General features: G+C 40.6%; 1 protein-coding gene across 1 annotated transcript in view; it reads right to left on the reverse strand.

The window, feature by feature from the left end:
- Positions 1–19536, reverse strand: part of LOC122658201 (ran-binding protein M homolog) — a 76413-nt gene that overhangs the window by 7684 nt on the left and 49193 nt on the right. Inside the window, exons 7-9 of the mRNA XM_043853112.1 lie at positions 12413–12489; positions 10868–11030; positions 6465–6533 (exon numbers count right to left, since the gene is read on the reverse strand). Of these exons, the coding sequence (XP_043709047.1) occupies positions 6465–6533; positions 10868–11030; positions 12413–12489 (309 nt within the window). The remainder of the gene's footprint in view (positions 1–6464; positions 6534–10867; positions 11031–12412; positions 12490–19536) is intronic.

The raw sequence follows: 19536 nt of genomic DNA on the forward strand, positions 1-19536 counted from the left end.
AGAGAGGAAGGAGAAGAAGGAAAAGAGAGGGAAAGAGAAGAGCACATACGGTTGTGTTTAATCTCTTCTATCTCAAACTAGAGACAAACTTCCTTATATTGAAAAAGAATAACTAATTACACAGGGGCCCCTGGCCTTATACAAATAACAGAAGAAATATAAAATACATGTGGTTATATACAAGAATACCCTTAAACTCCTATTCTTAACATGTACTGCACGCTGTAATAGAAAATATACACCATCCTTCATCACTTAAAAGCTTGGAAGAGTATTGAAATAAATGTTAGACCAACATAAGCATTGGTTGAACATCAACATTAATGAAAATTGACCACTAGATGCGCAATACGCAATACATAGCATCAATGATTTGGATAAGCACAAGAGGATAATGAGAAGAACAGCTAAAAAAGCTATATATAGGTTGAGGAAACCTAAAATACTATTATAATACCCAAAAAGGAAAACTAAAATACAAAGCCTACATGACAATCAACACAATCAAAGTTAAATGAATAATATGAAATTATGAAAATAAAAAAAAGGCAACTATATTTGATGTGGATCTATTTTTTCGTAGTATCAGAACTCAGAAGACTTGAAGCATGACTATGGGCTTGAGAAGCCCAGCCACCAGGGTCATGTCAGCGGTTTGACAAGCTCACACAAAAAATACTTTTATATCCTCCCCCCCCCCCCCCACACACACAAAATAAATAGTTCTCCCTTTTCTTCTCTTCTAATAAAATCTTTCTGCAGTTGCCCATTTAATTCAAAAAAAAAAACAAGTTTTAAGTTCCTAGGGGATTGATCCACAACTTATTAAGTTCACAAGAGAGGACAATATTTTCATTTTGTTTATTAAGTTGTTCAACTTAGAAAAAAACAAAATTAATTTTTGGGAGCAGGGAACTAGCACCAGCAGTCCAGAAGCCAATCCAGCATTGATGGTTTATCTACCAACGGCAGCTCTTGTTGGCACCCAAATTTTCTGGATATGTTATCCACATCATCCTAGTCAAGAAGTCAGTCTAGCACTGCTGGCTTATCTGCCAATGGCAACTCTTGTTGGCACTCAAATTTTCTACTCCTATCAACTTCAGCCTTATCAGATTTAGCTGTCATGAAAAAGGTGTGAAAATTTATTGAAAAACATAGTTGTCACGGCGTCTAGGTGACCCAAAGTGTTGGAGGGGGCCTAGACGGAAGGTGACCAAGGTGCTGCCTAAATGACCAAAGCGCCCAAGGTGCCTGGACATCAAGGCCTAGGGGACACCTTTTTTTTTTTCGTGAATAAAAAATTATATTACCAAAGCCCGAGAGGGGCGAGAGGGAGAGAGAGAGGGGGGGGGGGAAGGGGGCGTAACAGAGCACTATCTAAACCCCAGGAAACAGCAATATGCCTATTCCTTGGGGAATCCAAAAGGGCTTTGTGGGGCAGAAAACTGAGCTTAGAGGATCCATCCCAAAAGATGGCTTTCCAAATCAAATCAAAAGAACGAGAGTTGGAGGTCCATCTCCTAAGGTTCCTCTCCATCCAAATGTGATAAAATGTAGCGCCAAACACAAGCTTGCCAATGATGTCGTAGGTGGTACATTCTGGGAAAGTCATGACCAACCAAAGCCACTCTCGAGCGAAGGGGAGAAGACTCCTGCTGCGAGGCCAGATGAACGACAGGGCTTTTTTCCAGATGGTAGAAGTGAAAGGGCAGGCGAAAAAAATGTAGTCAATGTCTTCGGAACCATTCCAGCAGAAAATGCAAGAGAGGGGGACGGGGATTCTTCTGTGGGAGAGGAAGGCTTGGGTTGGGAGGCAAAGGTTAAGGGTTCTCCAGGCAAGGAAGCTGTGGCGGGGGATGTGACCTTTGAACCAGACTAGCTTGTGCCAAAGGACAGTAGGGGCTTGAGGCCTAACTAGGTTCCAGGCAGATTTAAAGCTAAAGAGGCCATTGTTGGCAAGGTTCGAAAACTCGGGTCTCGGTGCCAACTCGGACACTTGAAAAACCGAGTCGAGTCGAGATCTGGCTGAGTTGGTGCACTTTTTTTTTTCCGACTCGAAGCCTCATCTCGGTGGGTTTTAGACCTAGTTTGGGTCTGAAACTTGGTATTCAGCCTATTTTAGGCCATTTAAACACAACGGCACTATCAGATTCTGCAAAAACAAAGTCCAAATAGGAGTTTCACTTAGTGGGAAAGCAGGACAAATACACTTATTTATGCCTAACATCATTTAAGTAAATGCTTTTGTATTTGTATTTCATTTACTTAAGATATTATTCATAAATATGCAAATACCCCCCTATTTGAACCCAATAAAAATAGTTAAAAAATCAAATTCCAAAAGGAAAAAAAGTCAACCCCCCAGTTCAAGAACAAAAACTGGATTTTCAGCGGTAGGTGCAATTTTCAACTTTTTAATGCTGGGGTTTTTCTCCAATCTAAAAATCTCCAACTTTCTAATGTCTTACCATATTAAGATTTATGAAATTTTTAGATTTGAGAAAAACCACAGCATTAGAAAGTTGAAAATTGCACCTATCGCCGAAAATCCAGTTTTTGTTCTTGAACTGGGGGGTTGAATTTTTTTCCTTTTGGAATTTGATTTTTTAACTATTTTTATTGGATTCGAATAGGGGGGTATTTGCTTATTTATGAATAATATCTTAAGTAAATGAAATACAAATACAAAAACAAATAATAAAACATTTACTTGGTTCCTGGCATAGATAGGCATAAATAAGTGTCTGTCTTGGTTCTTGGCATAGATAGGCGTCTGTAAACTAAGATTTTCCAGCAACATCTCGAGATCTGGCACTCATATAAAGGACCTAGATGGGCATTTTCCTAGGTCAAACCGAGATCTTGAGCCGAGATCTCGCGAGTTCTCAAACTATGATTGTTGGAGGAAAGCCAAGAAACCTTGTCCGCAAGACCAGGGGGGGAAGGGGGGAAGGGGGGAGGGGGGGGGACCAATTGCCATGAGAGATGATGGAGGAAAGAGGGGCCGATTTTGGGATCCTGGAGGAGTAGATTGCCCTAGCTCCAAAGAAGTTATAGAGAACTCCGTTGGGTGCCAGGGGTCAAGCCATAAGGAAATGGAGGACCCATCAGCAATAGAGGAGGAAATGGCTGAGAGAGCCAAAGGACGAAGGAGGAGAATTTTGCACCAGATCCAGGAGGAATCCTTGGGGATGGAGACAGTCCAGATGGAATCGTTTTTGAGGAAATGGGAATAGACCCAATGGACCCAAATGGAGTCGTGCTTGGTGGAGATTTTCCAAATAAGCTTCAGAATTCCTGTAGTGTTGGAGTCCCGGATACGGCGAATGCCAAGACCTCCCTCGGATTTGGGAAGGCAGATAGATTTCCAGCTGACCGGATGGAGGAATCTGGGGGGATTCCTTCCCTTTCCAGAGGAAAGCAGCCAAAAGGGACTTAATAGCTTTGATGGTAGCTTTAGGAATGACAAAGATGCCGCACCAATAGATGTAAGAGGATTGGAGCACTGATCTAATGCATTCAAGCCTACCCGCATAGGAGAGAAGCCTGCCCTTCCAGAGTTGGAGACGCTTGCGGATAATGTCAAGCATGGGGGTGCAATGGTGGCTGGAGAGCCTAGCAGGGATAAGAGGAAGGCCAAGGTATTTCATTGGGAGGGAGCCCAGAGAGAAGCCTGTGAGACGGAGGAGGGAGTCTTTGTCAAGCTCCGAGACACCAGAGAGGAAGAGCTTGGATTTAAGGAGGTTAATACTCTTTGAGATGAGCTACTAAATCAGACACATGGCTAATTCAGAGAACTCACCGTCCATCAAGTGGAAAAAACTTCTAAAATCCATCCAAATGGCAGGAATAGCTGACAGTGCTGAATAGCACACACCCGTACATTACAGATTATAACAAAAGAAGGCAACCAAAAACCGACAGTCTCCAAATGCTACATGTTCAGCCAACTGATCCACTACACAGTTTACATGACTTCCATCTCCACTGACATGGATTCCTATGAGGACATATGTGTCTCCTCTTTCAAATCAGAAGACAACAACTCCAAGAACCAGGACTCATTGGGGAGTAGGGACAACCACCCACTAGCAGTAGAAGAATTCCCCCTCAACAATGAAATTCTTTTGCTGAATGGTAATAGCTATTTCTAGGCCAATATCCAACGCCATCAAATTTGCCACCACAGTTTCCAAGATATCAATAGGGCCTGAGAAAACTAAAAATAAAAGCGCCACCATAATCTCGTAAAGCACCCTTAGTCAATGACTCTTGGCAGATGTGGGTTTCCCAATCTGCTACAATCAAAATTAAATTTAATCACCAGAGAGTGGACTCGAGAGATCCACTGGTGAACCTACCTGAATGCATAATGTATATGCAAATTGGATTTAATTAACAACCCTCATTTCGTCATGGCTACATAAAAAGAGATACCAGGAAACACAACAATCAGTGTATAGCCCTCACCAAAATAGCCACACACACATGCTGAACTGATATTTTCTAGTGAAAATTCTATTGCTCCTCTACTATTAAAAATAAAAACAGCACAGTTCCAAATTCCAAGATCACAAGAGGTCCAAGGTATCCAAAACACAATTCCAACAAACCCCAAATAATCCTACAAAATGGGCACATGGACTCATACTGCATGAACAGGTGAATTTCCATCTTCCTTTCAGCCCATATTAAATGGCACATGTTGGGGAAAATAGACCAAGAAGGAAACCTCCTTTGCAGCATGTCACATGATCTCACCTTTCCTGATCTGATATCCCATGCAGTAATCCCATAGAGCACATGAATCCCAAATTAGTACAAAAATTTAGGGAAAGGTCTGGTCTGTCCCTGTTCAAGCTCAAGTGGTGGGATAATGGTTCCCCCCCCCCCCCCCCACAACACACCACACAAAAAAAAAAAAAAATTTACCATTTCCTGTTTTAGGTCCACAATCTAGTGCACTGATCCTGGCTACAAACGGCACACCTCTTATCTAGTGGCCCAGCCTGTACTTTCCATAAGATCCTTCTTTTGTAATCAATCGTATTCATTGTAAGTGAATACGTAAGGAGGGGAAGAAAGAGAGGGATAAACAAAAAGCTTGAGATTCAAATTTGTGTCATATTCATCATCATTTAAGCATAGCCCCTAGTCTGTGTTTTGCATTAGCACGTCCATCTAATGGATATATATATATACACACACAGGAAAAATAACCATAGATTTCGTAGGACGATTGCCGGAGGGGGAATAACTACATTTTCGTTGTAGTCGACCTTCCGGATTCAGTAAGTTCAGGTCGATGCGCTGGAAACTCCTGAGCGCTAGCTGATCGTAGACCAAAGAAGCAAGGGTGCTCGTAGATCAGCTCACAAACCTATTACTAAGACGCGTTAGCACGCCCGTTTATAGTTGGGCGTTAGCGGTTTGGGAGTCCCAAAGATAATGGCTTGCTGGAATGGCGACGTTCAGCTGAGCAATTGGTTGCTTTACTAGCTCATTTACAGGAGGTTGGGAAGCCAGCGACCAACAAAGACTGCCTTATTCACTTTCAGGTTCGACCGGTACACGTCTTCTCTGGCAGACTAGGGTCACCCACCATCCAAACCATGGCAATCCTTCTCAGCCTCTTTGATTAGTAGGTGGCAGGCTAAGCGCACTACGGATTTTTTTAAGTCAGCTGAAAAACGAATGTGCATGTCACGCGCGGCTCGCTTCCCATTTATATACGTCTCGTCTAGCAGACTAGGGTCACCCACCATCCGAACCATGACAATCCTTCTCAGCCTCTTTGATTAGTAGGTGGGCTAAGCACACTACGGATTTTTTTAAGTCAGCTGAAAAACGGATGCACGCGTCACTCGCGGCTCGCTTCCCATTTGTTGCTCCGTTGGAACGAGAGCAATCTTCCAGCTCTAGTTCACACCGACGGGAACCCTAAAGATGAAAGCACCCAAACATCGATTGGGGAGGGGGTCGCAGTGGTGGTAGTTCCCCAGAAAGAAATGCGACTTTGACAACCTCGTAGACTGACAGACTGTGGTAGAAAGCCCAGACAAGACAAAAAGACAGGAGAAAACAACCCCAAGGGGCACATCTTGTGCCACTCCACCTGGTCGTATGAAACTGGCATGCATCCTGGCTTCCAGAACTCTTTCACGGAATTCCAACAATTTCTCCCACTCCTCAGAAGCCCAACCTCCATCATTGCAAGAGTTTGACCTTTATCAAACTGATGTATCTTTCTGCAGCCGGATGTTGATTTTCCTTGCCAGCCCTTTTGAAAGTTTCCCAAGCCCGTGGTGACGGGATTCCTTTCACTCTTGTTATTTTTGCTCCTTGCCAATTCATTGATGAAATCTTCGAATAAAAAACTTCCAATATATATATATATATATATATATATATATTAAAGTGAAAAAATGCATGTGTGTATATCTGAAGGTGAGGCGATATACCTGTACAATCTGAGGATACCAATCTCGAAGTTTACCAAACACAGAATCAAGCTCTCCACTCCTGATAAGCTTCATCAGTAGAGAAAATACATGAGAGAATATGAAGATGAACTATATACAATATTATGTTCTTTATCGTAGCAGGAAACAAGAAATGCAAACATTGTTAATAAATGCAGACAGAGCTCAATGATTACTGGAAACATTTAAAGACAAGAGGCAACAACCGTAATATTAAAAAACCATATAGGATAATAAAAAAAAAGTTAACAATTGGTCGAAAAATCTTATGATCAACATGGCATTGCTTCTACAACAAACAATGGGTGTTGGTTCAAAAATTTGGAGAAAGTGTTTTCCATAATCAATGTCATCATTCTCCACCCAAGCTTCAAGTGCTTCATCTGGTCTGACCAGAAAATCAAGAAATCCAGTCAGAACAGCCCAGTTAACCAGTCTCTTCAGTGAGACTTGTGACACTGAGTTGTCCTCCACTGGCATGGACCAGATAAAGATAACAAATAACAGACTGTAATCAGTATTCAGCCCTCATGTAATTGCAATAAGGGAAGGGAGAAAGAAATGGGGTCATTCCCCTCATTTACACCTCAGCCACACAATCGCTCATATAAAATTTGATATTTTGAGAAGGCAAATTACTGCAACCTTTGCTCATGTGATGCCACTACTTTATACCATGGTACTAAATCTCGTTTCGTTTCGGTGTTTCGGTCTGACCGAAATTTCCGAGATACCGAAATTTCGTCGAAATATGGTATTTTTCTGTGGGTGTAAAATGCCAAAAATGACCGAGATTTCCGAAATTTTCGAAACGAGATTTACTGAAATTACCGAGATTTCCGAAACGAGATGACCGAAATTTCCGAAATATTCGAAATATTGCATTTTTTCATATCGGACTTGCGTTTCGTTTCGGACAGGTCGAGATACTTGAAATATTCGATATCTCGACTGAAATTTTGCAAGTTTTAGTACTATTCTTTATACTCAAATTTTTATTTTTATTTAATTTTTTTTGGTGAATAATAAATATATTACCAAATCCCAGGAGCGGGTGGGAAGAAGAAAGGGGGGGGGAATACAAAGGAGAAAGGGGGAGGGGGAACAAAAGCCGCAAGCTCATGCCAACCTAAGAAGAGGTAGGAGGCTGCAAGAAAGAAATATCAAGATCCCAGGATACAACAATATGCCTGTTCCTTGGAGTTATCAAAAATGGGCCTATGAGGGATAAAGCTGAGCTTGGAGGAAACATCAAAAGAGATGGATTTTCAAATCAAATTGAAAGATTTAGAGTTGGAGGTCCATATCCTAAGATTCCTTTCCATCCAGATGTGGTAAATAACGAAGCCAAAAACAAGCTTTCCAATAGTGTTACAGGTAGTGCAGCCAGTGAAGGTACTATCCAGCTAGAGCCATTCTCTATCAAAGGACAAGGGTCTCCTGCAATGGGGCTAAATGGTTGAGAGGGCTTTTTTCCAGATGGTGGAGGTAAAGGGGCAGGCAAAGAAGAGATGGGCAATGTCCTCGGATCCACTCCAACAGAAGATGCAAGAAGGGGAGACAGGGATGTTCCGGTGGAGATGGAAGGCTTGGGTTGGGAGGCAAAAGCTAAGAGTTCTTCAGGTTGTGAAACTATGGCAAGGGATGTGGCCTTTGAACCAGACTAATTTGTGCCAAGGGACAGAGGGGGGTCCGGGTTCTGAACAAAATTCCAAGCCGATCTAAAGCTAAAGAGGCCGTTGGAGGAGGGAAGCCAAATAACCTTATCCGCATGAGCTAGGGGGGGGAGGGGAGGGGGGAAGGGACGGACAGATCTGGGAGGGAATAGGGGTATGGAGGGTGGGGGGAACAAGAGCCATGAGAAATGATGGAGCAGAGGGAGGCAGATTTGGGAATGCCAGAGGAATAAATAGACCTGGGCCCAAAGACATTATAAAGGGCTCCTAGAGGGTGCCAGGGATCAAGCCAAAGGGATGTGAAAGATCCATCAACAATTGTAGAGGAGGTGGCTCTAAGAGCAAGGGGGCGAAGGAGGAGAATCTTACGCCAGATCCAAGAAGAGTCAGAGGGGATGGGAACAGTTCAGATGGAATCATTTTTTAGAAAGTGAGAGTAAACCCAGTTGACCTAGATGGAGTCATATCTAAAGGAGAAATTTCCCAAATGAGCTTTAGGATACCCACGGTATTTGAATCGCGGATGCGACAAATGCCCAGGTCCCCTTCAGATTTGGGGAGACAAATGGACTTCCAGCTAATTGGATGGAGAAATTTGAAAACTTCTTTACCTTTCCAGAGGAAAGCACAGAAAAGTTTTTCCATAGCTTTGATGGTGGATTTAGGGATACCATAGATACCACACCAATAGATGTAAGAAGATTGGAGAACCGATCTAATGCACTCAACCCTGCTGGCATAGGAGAGGATTTTGCCCCAGTGGTGGTAAGGGTTTCATGCTCTAGATTAGTAACAATGAAGAATGTTTTCTAGTCCTTTCATTGATTGATTCAAAATAATAATAATAATATTATGGTAGAGCTTATTATTATTATTATTATTATTATTTTGAATCAATCAATGAAAGGACTGGAAAACATTCTTCATTGTTACTAATCTAGAGCATGAAACCCTTACACCACTGTCTTGTTTATATGCCGTCAAATTAGTTACCAGACGCAGTCAAAGCTGGAGAAGAACGGTGAATAGGAAAAAGCGGCAGTGTGTGTGTGGGAGGAGAAAAATACCCAGTGAGATTTAGTTTCACAGCAGGAGAAAATACATCACAGTGAGCTGTCATTGGAGTGAAAGACATTACCGATGATAAAGAGTTAGGGGCAAGGGTCTCTCGTGAAATCAATTAATTTAAAAGGAACCAAAAGTCTTCATTATTGGTTCTACCCATCTGGCCATCTGATGCATAGTTGTCTAGGCATCGCCTAAGGGTCGCCTAGGTGCACCTAGTTCGCCTAATTGGTGTCGCCTTGAGCTTTGCCCCTCTCTAACACTTTGGGTCGCCTAGACGCCGTGACAACTATGATCTGATGTGAAAACTGTTAAGTTTCAAACACTATGTTCCTAACCATTTAGATTCACTACAATGAATTCTGACCTTACCTTCCATACCAACCAAAGCCAATGTCCTTACAAATGCATGAGTCCAACTGTTTTTCTCTACCATCATTTCTTCCTGTGCAAAGCACGTGAATTTTAGCTATACATCCATTTCTTGTATGCGACCATCAGGTTGTGGGCCTTGGCTCGACGATTAAGTTGTCCTATTGCAACCAGCAGGTTGTGGGTTCGAAACATGGAAACAGCTTCTCTGCAAAGAGGGAGTAAGGCTGCAAACATTTGTCCCTCCCAGACCCTGCAGTACCAGAGCCTCGTGCACTGGGACACTCTCTTTTTTATCCATTTCTTGTATGCCTACAATTTCTCAATTGGTTATCAATGTGATTCAGCAAGCACAACCACTCTTACTACTCTTATCAAACATTTATTTCCCCTTGTTACAAGTTTGGTATCAGAAACAACTGTCTTGGAGTGACAAATAAATAAATGTGCATCAATAGGGAAAATGTTCCATAAGGATGATGAACAGAGACCAAACTGAACGAACAAAACAGAGATTAGAGGCATCTTTTAAGGACAGAAAGGCTTGCCGAATCATTCACCTCCACCTGATAGATATCAGCATACATATATCTCCATTCTTTGTTTCTTATCAATTCCCAACAATAATATCTTTCTAACTCCTAAGAAAATGGTTCACCTTGAGGCCAAAAAATTCTTCAAAATTACCATATGGTGATATCCTCAGAACAGCGAATAGCATCACAGATGAAAAGCAAACTTCAGAGTTTATATAGTTCCACCCTATCTAATCACCTCTATAAAGTGGGATAAGGTGGATACTCTAGAGAATCTTCAACCTCACCACACAGGCTGATTGACCAACCAGACAGTCTCCACTATATCTCAAGGAAAGACCAATTTTGCACAAAATAAACCGGAAAAAGCTCCACCTTTCGATTTTTTCCGTCATTAGGAACAATTTCTTGCAGCAAATTACAAAGGAAGGTGATTAAGCAAGACTTGGAACATCTAGAAAGACACATCAGGCATCAAGATGATGCCAACAAATCTAGGAGTCACTCAGAATGATAATATTGTTCAACAAATCCTATCAGGAAATTTTGTACATATTCGGACATGAGAAACATATTCAATTTCAGATCGCATGAAAAAGAAATTGCTTTCCTTCAACCAAGAATAAGTAAAGATGCTTCCAACTAATGCACCAAAGAATAATACTCTTAAATCAAAAAGGGCCAAAACCATCTTACAAGTTACAAACTCCATCATCAAACATGATCTTCATACCTGACGAAGAATCTTTCTGTGCCTTAGTGCATATGTATTGCCTCGCTCATTAATGCCATTTTCTTGAACTACAGGAATAGGAGGGAGTGTACTTCTACTAGCCAAATCAAAGGAATTGAGTGTATCTTGATACCCATAGTGTAGAAAGTAGGAACGAATGATCCTGGTTCCCATATTCCAAAAAAAAACTAAAAATTAAAAAAATTATACAACAGAAAGAAGAAACAAAAAGAACCCCAAGATAAAAGGGGATGAACAGTCACTATAAACATAATGGTAGTAAGAATACCAAGTTAAATTACAGATTTAAAATGTTGTAAAGAAGAACCCAAATTTGTCAATAAAAAAATTTATCTCGAGGCAAGCCTCAACAAAACTTCCATCAGCTGCAAACAAAGAAGAGAATTTATAAGAGAAAAGATTGGTGAATATAGCCATTTTTCAACCAGACAAATAGAATAACATGTAAACAGAAATACACCAGATATCCCAAAGTGAAATTTGTTTAATCAGTCCCATTGCTGGATCTATGAAGCCCTATGAACTCCTTTGCCATAGCTAAATCCCAAAGAGACGCCAAAATCTGATATTATTCGTAAGGAACCTCCAAACTTTTATTATAAAGATGTCTTAGGTTCTTAGGCTCTTAGTGTAAACTGACTGAGGCCCAAGCTTCAAGGTGAGATGCATATGCACTGAAGAATCACCATCTGTCAAGGGCATGCACCCAATAAGTTTTTAAAATATAAGGTTTGTCATAAGAATTAGGCTGCAACAAAATGAATTCAATAAACTTGCACTTCATCATTTTTGTACTCTGAAGGTTTGTAATGACCATCCACAAAGAGCTAGAACCAATTTCATAACTACTTTTTACTTTCATTTGGTAGTTTCAAAAACAAAAAACAGCCACTTCCTATTAACAAATTGTTACAAGTTAATAATTTGACATTCTAAATTTTTTCTATTTTGTAATGGTTCAATCTTCTTCCTTTCTATCCTGTAATCTGATGAAGTATGTCCGAACCATTTAAATGTGTTCTCAAAAACATTCAGACAATATTGGATGTCTTTCATTAACCTTCTCCGACTTTCTCAATACCCCCATTTACTTGCATTTAAAATTGAGGGCCCTTGATGCTCAAACATCAAAATCCAAGGCATTCCCCATGCACCTACAAGTTCTCAAACCTGCCCTCACATCGACTTGATCTTCCAACCCTGAAAGCTCCAGACACTAATGCTGTGATGCAATTTAGTATGTCAATCTTCCAAAAGGGAAAAATCCTGGATTTGAGGTCTCATATAGTGATCCAAGACTTGTCTCATAACGAAAAGATGCATTCAAGTAAAAGGCTGCCATAGCAGGACAAACTTGAACTTGATGCCAGATCTCCCCCCCACCCAAACGTCAGAAAACACATGCACCCACCCACCCACCCATCCACAAAGCAAGCAATTAGTACATGTACAAAACAATAAAATATGTAGAGTCCGACAATAGGATTAAAACTTTCAACAAGCTACAGCCAATGGTGAACATACCAGTGACTAATATTACGAGGCAGTGATATTTTCTCAATCGTCATCTGCTGCCTCATTCTTTCCTCCAGTACAAAAGCCTAAACAAGAAAAAGCAAAGAGAAACAACAATTAAAAATCTACAATATAATTGCAAATTGATAGGTAGACCATCGCTTTGCTATGGAATGAAAGTATCTAGCAGTAGATATAAACAACTTTAGCAGATGTCCTTTTGCTATTGCTACATGCAACACTTCACACATCAAAAAAGAAAAATTATCTTCCAATAGATGCATAACCAGGAAAATGAAAGAGTGTGTTGCAAATATACACATGTCTGTGCATGCACTTCTTTTTCCTCCTGATAACATATAATCTAACAAGTGTTAGTAATATCGACGCAGTTCAAGGCTCTAGAAAGAGCTAGAGCCAAAGTACTGTTAACACTCCAGGATCAATGCAAAATCGAAAGAACTAATAGAAGACAAGAATAAAGAATGGTAGGAGAAATTATCTCTCTCAAGCAAAAAGAAGAGCATTAGAAAAATAGCTGAGAAGAAGATATTAGAGAACAAGAACAACAGAGAAGAAGAGAGAAGAAGGATGAACAGAACTACAAGAAGAAGGGAGATTAAATCTAGAATATCAATCCCGCATGTACAACTCAACAACTCCAAGACTCTATAAGAAAAGTCAAAATTCTTTACTCCAATCAGCCGTAACTGATTGGGGGTGTGTTACATATATAAAAACCTTTTTGAAATTCCTAAACTGACTCACAAAAAGACTCATAATCAAGGTACTAAAACTCGGAACTCGACCCTACGAAAAACTGAGATCTTGGTCGGGTTGTTGCATTTTTTTTTTCCAACTCGAAACCTGGTTTCAGTGGGTTTTAGACCTAGTTTGGGTCTGAAACTTGATAATCAGCCTATTTTAGGCCATTTAAACACAATGGCACTATCAGATTTTGCAAAAACAAAGTCCAAATAGGAGTTTCACTTCAGACCTAGGTTGGTAGGCGACGACGTACTAAAATACCCTACTCTACATATAATTTAGTAATAGAAAGCAAGCAAAACATTCAATTAATGTAAAACAACTTAAATAAGCATTAGAAAGCTTTCCAACAAATCCAAGATTGCTTAACTCTGATTTATATTGAAGGAGTTATGTACTTATCAAACTTAATTTGGAGTGCGCGAATGCTGTCAAAATCGCTCTGAATGAAAATATTTTCTTGGACATCAAAACAAATGAATATTTTACCAAACTTTTGGTTTTTAGCAATTTTTTACCATTTTAAGATTTATGGAATTTTTAGACTTGAGAAAAACCCTAGCATTAGAAAGTTGAAAATTGCACCAACCGCCAATCCAGTTTTTGTTCTTGAACTAGGGGGTTGACTTTTTTTCCTTTTGTAATTTGATTTTTTTATTATTTTTATTGGATTCATATAAGGGGTATTTGCTTATTTATGAAATAATATCTTAAGTAAATGAAATACAAATAAGTGTCTGTCCTGATTTCTTACATAAATAAGTGTCTGTATACCAAGATTTCCCACCGAGATCTCGCCCATATCTCGAGATCTGGCACTCATATAAAGGAGTTTGGGTCGACATTTCGAGATCTCGACCGAGAAATTGCACTTTTAGAACTCGTATGAGATCTCGTCTCGACCCCTTGGAAAACCGAGATCTCGTGAGTTTTAGAACTATGCTCAGAATCACTCTTGTAACAAAATCAAAAGAAAAACTTATCAGAAGAAGAAGATGAGAGAAGAGCCTGCTAGAGATGGAGCAGTCTCGGTTGTGAGAGCTGCTCCTCTCACGCAAGGAATATATTAAATAATCTTTCTAAATATGTTTCCTAAATTAAGGAAATAGAATTACACCTAATAACTAAAATAAGGAAAGTAAATAACGACAAAATAAGACTACAGCTGGCCTATTCTAACTTTATGGACTGGCTAGTTGTATCCATGACTTATGTACCCCCATGGTACATTAAGTCATGGACCCCCATACACATTTAACATATTTAACACTCCCCCTCAAGCTGGAGCATACAAATCACCCAAGCCCAGCTTGCTGAGATTGTTCCGAAAGGTAGGCCCAAACAATGGCTTTGTAAACATATCACCCAACTGATTTGCAGAATAAGTAAATGGAGTAGTAATTAGCTTCTTCATAACCGCATCTCTAACAAAATGGCAATCCACTTCAATGTGTTTTGTACGCTCATGAAACACTGGATTCTTGGCTATGTAGATAGCAGTTTGATTATCACAAAACATCTTCATAGGAGGAACTGAAAAACCCATCTCCTGAAGGAGATTACGAAGCCACATTAACTCGGCAGTTGTATGAGCCATTGCTCTATATTCAGCTTCTGCACTAGACTTAGATACAGTAGCCTGTTTTTAACTCCGCCAAGTCACTAGATTTCCTCCAACAAAAGTACAATATCCAGTAGTAGAACACCGGTTACTGTCAGAACCAGCCCAATCAGCATCGGAAAATCCATCAAGATCAACACTGTTACGTGATCGATAGATAAGACCTTTCCTTGGAGCACCCTTTAAATACCTCAAGATGTGACAGGCTGCCTCCCAATGTATTTGCTTTGGAGCATGCATAAATTGGCTAACTACTCCAACAGCAAAGGAAATGTCAAGGCGAGTAACAGTCAAATAAATAAGCTTCAACAAGTCTTCTATATTGGTGTACGTCATCAAAGTTATCCCCATCATCTTTGCCAAACTTCTGATGAAGATCCATAAGAGTATCGGCTAGTTTAGAAGCTAACATACCAGTGTCAGATAGTAGGTCTAACACATACTTTCACTATGATAGACTGATACCCTTTTTACTCCGGAGGACTTCAATGCCAAGAAAATAACTAAGGTGACCCAGATCCTTCGTCTGAAACTGCTTGTGTAGATAGGATTTGAAATCTGCAATGCCAGACTCATCATTACCAGATATGATAATGTCATCAACATACACCACAAGTACCACAAGCTTAGAACCTTGGCAACGGATAAAAACTGAATGATTCGAATAACATTGGGAAAAACCACATTGTGCCATAACATTGCTAAATTTGTCCAACCATGCCCTTGGGGACTGCTTCAAACCATAGATAGCCTTTGCCAACTTGCATACACGTGCAACATTCTCCCCCTGAGCAACATACCCCGGAGGTTGCTCCATATAAACTTCCTCCTGGAGATCACCATAGAGGAATGCATTCTTGATATCCATCTGATAAAGAGGCCAATTCAGATTAATAGCAATAGATATAAGAACTCGAACAAAATTGAGACGAGCCTCGGGAGAGAAGGTCTCAAAGTAGTCAACCCCATAGGTCTGGGCATAGCCTTTAGCAACAAGACGAGCCTTGAGACGCTCAACGGATCCATCTGGATTATATTTGATAGTGTATACCCAACGACAACGGACCAAATCCTTACCTGGAGGCAAATCCACCAATGTCCATGTCTGACGGGACAATAGAGCATCCATTTCCACATCCATAGCATCCTTCCAACCAGGGTGAGAAAGTGCCTCCTTATGAGTTTTGGGCACAAAAGATGAGGACAAGGAGAAAGCAACATTACGAAAAGGCCAGGGAAGGTGACAAAATCCAACATAGTCCTCAATAGGATAGACAGGACGAATAGTACAAGAACGAATACCTTTCCTTTTAGCAATGGGTAAGTCTGGTGAAGGAACTTCAGCTGGAACTTCAGCCGGTGCAACATCGGTGGAAGGTAGAGCAGGAGCATGTACTGTAGCAGATGGAACTGTAGCCTTGCGCCGTTTGTAAACCTGTAAAGGAGGTGTGGCTGCAGGATCCAAAACAGGAAGAGGAACCACAGATGGAATAGGTGGAGTGGGGTTAGGAAACATAGCCTCACTAGATGAGGGAGGAGGAGAGTAATAAGGAGTACTCTCAAAGAAAGTAACATCAGCGCTAACAAAGTGCCTATGAAAAATAGGGTCATAACACCGGTAACCTTTCTGAGTCCTGGAATAACCAAGAAAAACACACTTGATAGCATGAAGAGATAATTTGTCAATATTTTGGTGCAAAATATGGACAAAACAAACACTCCCAAAGACACGCGGTAAAAGAGGAAACAAGGATTTAGTAGGAAATAAAATAGAAAAAGGGGTTTTATTGGACAGGACAGAAGAAGGCATTCGGTTAAGAAGAAAACAGGCAGTAAGAACTGCATCACACCAAAAATACTTAGGCACATGTATGTGAATCATAAGAGAACGTGCGGCTTTCAACAAATGCCTATTTTTCCGTTCAGCTACCCCGTTTTGTTGAGGGGTGTAGGAACAACTGGTTTGATGAATAATCCCACGTTCAGAACACAAGGTAGAAATCTCATTTTGCATATATTCTAAAGCATTATCAGACCGAAATACCTTAATACGAACATCAAACTGATTTTGAATTTCATTAACATAATTGTGAAAGACAGATAAAAATTCAGACCGATCTTTTAATATATAAACCCAAGTTAAACGAGAGTGGTCATCCACAAAAGTAGCAAAATATAAAACACCTAACCTATTTTTGACACAACAGGGACCCCAAATATCAGAATGAACTAAAGAAAATAAGGAACTACTCCTAGGCTCAGTACGAGGAGGAAAAGAAGTGCGATGATGCTTCCCCAATTCACATGCTTCACAGGAAAGATGAGTCAAAGAGGAACAACTTGGGACCATAATTTTCAGCTTAGGTAAGGACAGATGGCCTAGCCGAACATGCCACTAATGAGATGTGGGATGAGTAGATGCAGTAGCAGCTGTGGAAGGTCTAGTTCCATCCAAATAGTAGAGGTTGGCCTGCTCAAGCCCACCACCAATTGTCAACCCGGTCTGAAGGTCCTGAAACACACAATAAGATGGATAGAAGGTTATAGAACAGTTAAGGTGCTAGGTAAGTTGACTCACAGATAATAAACTTAATGGTAATTGAGGAACATGCAAGACATATGATAAAGTGATGTTAGGAGTGGGAGAAACTGTACCATGACCACTAACAGCAATAGAAGAGCCATTATCAAGAAGAACAGGGGTGGAATTAGTAAGTATGGACAAAGAAAAACACATACCAGACTTACCAGTCATATGGGAGGATGCCCCTAAATCAATAATCCAGAGGGTAGAAACTGATGTGGAAGAAAAAAGAGCAGATGTACCTGTGATGGCTACGGTAGCTTTGGATGGAGAACTAGATATCTCAAGCAATTGCACACGCTTGAGAAGTTGATGATAATCGTCCCGAGACCCAGAGATGGAGGGAGGAGCCCCAGGTAAAGACGAGGAAGATGCCTCACTGGGTAATATAGAAGCGGAAGCTTGATCAATAGCAGCATTGGGCAACCTCATTTGCCCAATCCGAACGACCGTGCTTAGCCCAACAAGTATCAATAGTATGGTTGGGCTTATTGCAAAAGGTACAATGACGGGCAGCTTTATCAACAAACTGACCAACAGATCCACGACCACCATTTCGACCACGACCACGACCACGGCCCTGGCCACGACCCTTACCAAAAGAGAAGGACCCTCGGCCACGGCCAGCAACAAATGCAGAAGAATCCTTTTCAGAGGATGAATCATTCTTGGGTGCAGAAGACAGGCGCTGAAGACGACCAAATGTCTCATTCAAGGAAGGCACCTGTTCTCCAGTAAGTAACTGGCTTTTTACGGACTGATACTGAGGATGAAGGTTAGCCATAAACAATGCCACATGAAAGTCAGATTTTTTTTTGTTTTAATACCTCGGCATCAGTAGTAAAGGGCTGGTACACTTGAAGTTCCTCAATAAGTCCCTTAAAACTGCCAAAGAATTCACTGAGAGGCCTATCCCCTTGCTTATGTGTAAACAGTTTCTCATATATTTCATAAATGCGAAACACATTCTTGGCCTGGGAATATGTCTCATGAAGATCAGTCCATACTCCTCTGGCTGTGGAGTGATAGATAACATTAGAAGCAATCGCTGGTTCCATACTATTCCATAACCAGATTTTAACAGTGGAGTTATCACGCATCCAAGTAGTATAGGCAGCAGTGGAAGCCTTATCTTTAGAGTCATAAGAAGGAGGATCTTCAGTGAGATGCTAGACCTTATCCTTGGCATACAGATAGGTTTGTACAGCTTGTACCCATAGAGTGTAATTAGAAATCCCAGCCAGTTTAACACCAGTAATAGGTAGATGAATATGGTCCACAGTAGCTTCAGTCTCTTCCATAATATTAAACCAGAATAGGAATAACAAGCAGTGAAGAAGTAACAAGGGAAGGACCAAATATCAAGGCTCAATAGGAATATGGAATCCATAACAGAACTGACAGCCAGTAAAATAGCTATCGAGAAGCACAAAACAGGGGTTAAAACAGGTTTTGATAAAAATCAGAATAACATCACCTGATATAGATATCGAAGAATGCTTTTGGGAAGCTAAGTAAAAGCCCAGAAGCTTAGACCAAGAAGCCAACAGCTTCAGCAGTTATAGAAAATATAGTAGTCCCAAAAAATCTGGGAAAAACAGAGTATCGCAGGTCAAAACCTGTAGTCCTTCAAGAGCAGCAATAGGAGAACTCAAAAGGTCTCAAAACTCTGATCGAGTGACACATATATGCAGCAGAATAGAACCCTCCAGGTTGGAGCAGTACATCTGGTGGAATGAAGAGAACCAGAATTGAAAATTGAACAAAAACCTTGCACAAGAAGATATCCTTCACTCGATCCTTAAAACATCAGTTAACCCTTGTAGGGAATGTATGCAGAATCAATCCTTACACATTACATGATCTTCAGACATAGTATATGATAGCAATAGAGTCCTAGTTTGCTTGCGTAATCATCAACTAGGACATCATGTAGATAGGCAGCATAGGCTGCTGCAGCCAACAAGGAGTACTTCAAACTTGATCAAACCAGAACCGTAGAAAGAACAACATGGATTTAATCAATGCTTTGGTACCATGTAACAAAATAAAAAGAAAAACTGATCAGAAGAAGAAGATGAAGAAGAGGGAAGATGAGAGAAGAACCTGCTAGAAATGGAGCAGTCTCGGTTGTGAGAGCTGCTCCTCTCACGTAGGGAA

The sequence above is a fragment of the Telopea speciosissima genome, chromosome 4 (genome assembly GCF_018873765.1).
Source record: "Telopea speciosissima isolate NSW1024214 ecotype Mountain lineage chromosome 4, Tspe_v1, whole genome shotgun sequence".
NCBI lineage: Eukaryota > Viridiplantae > Streptophyta > Magnoliopsida > Proteales > Proteaceae > Telopea > Telopea speciosissima.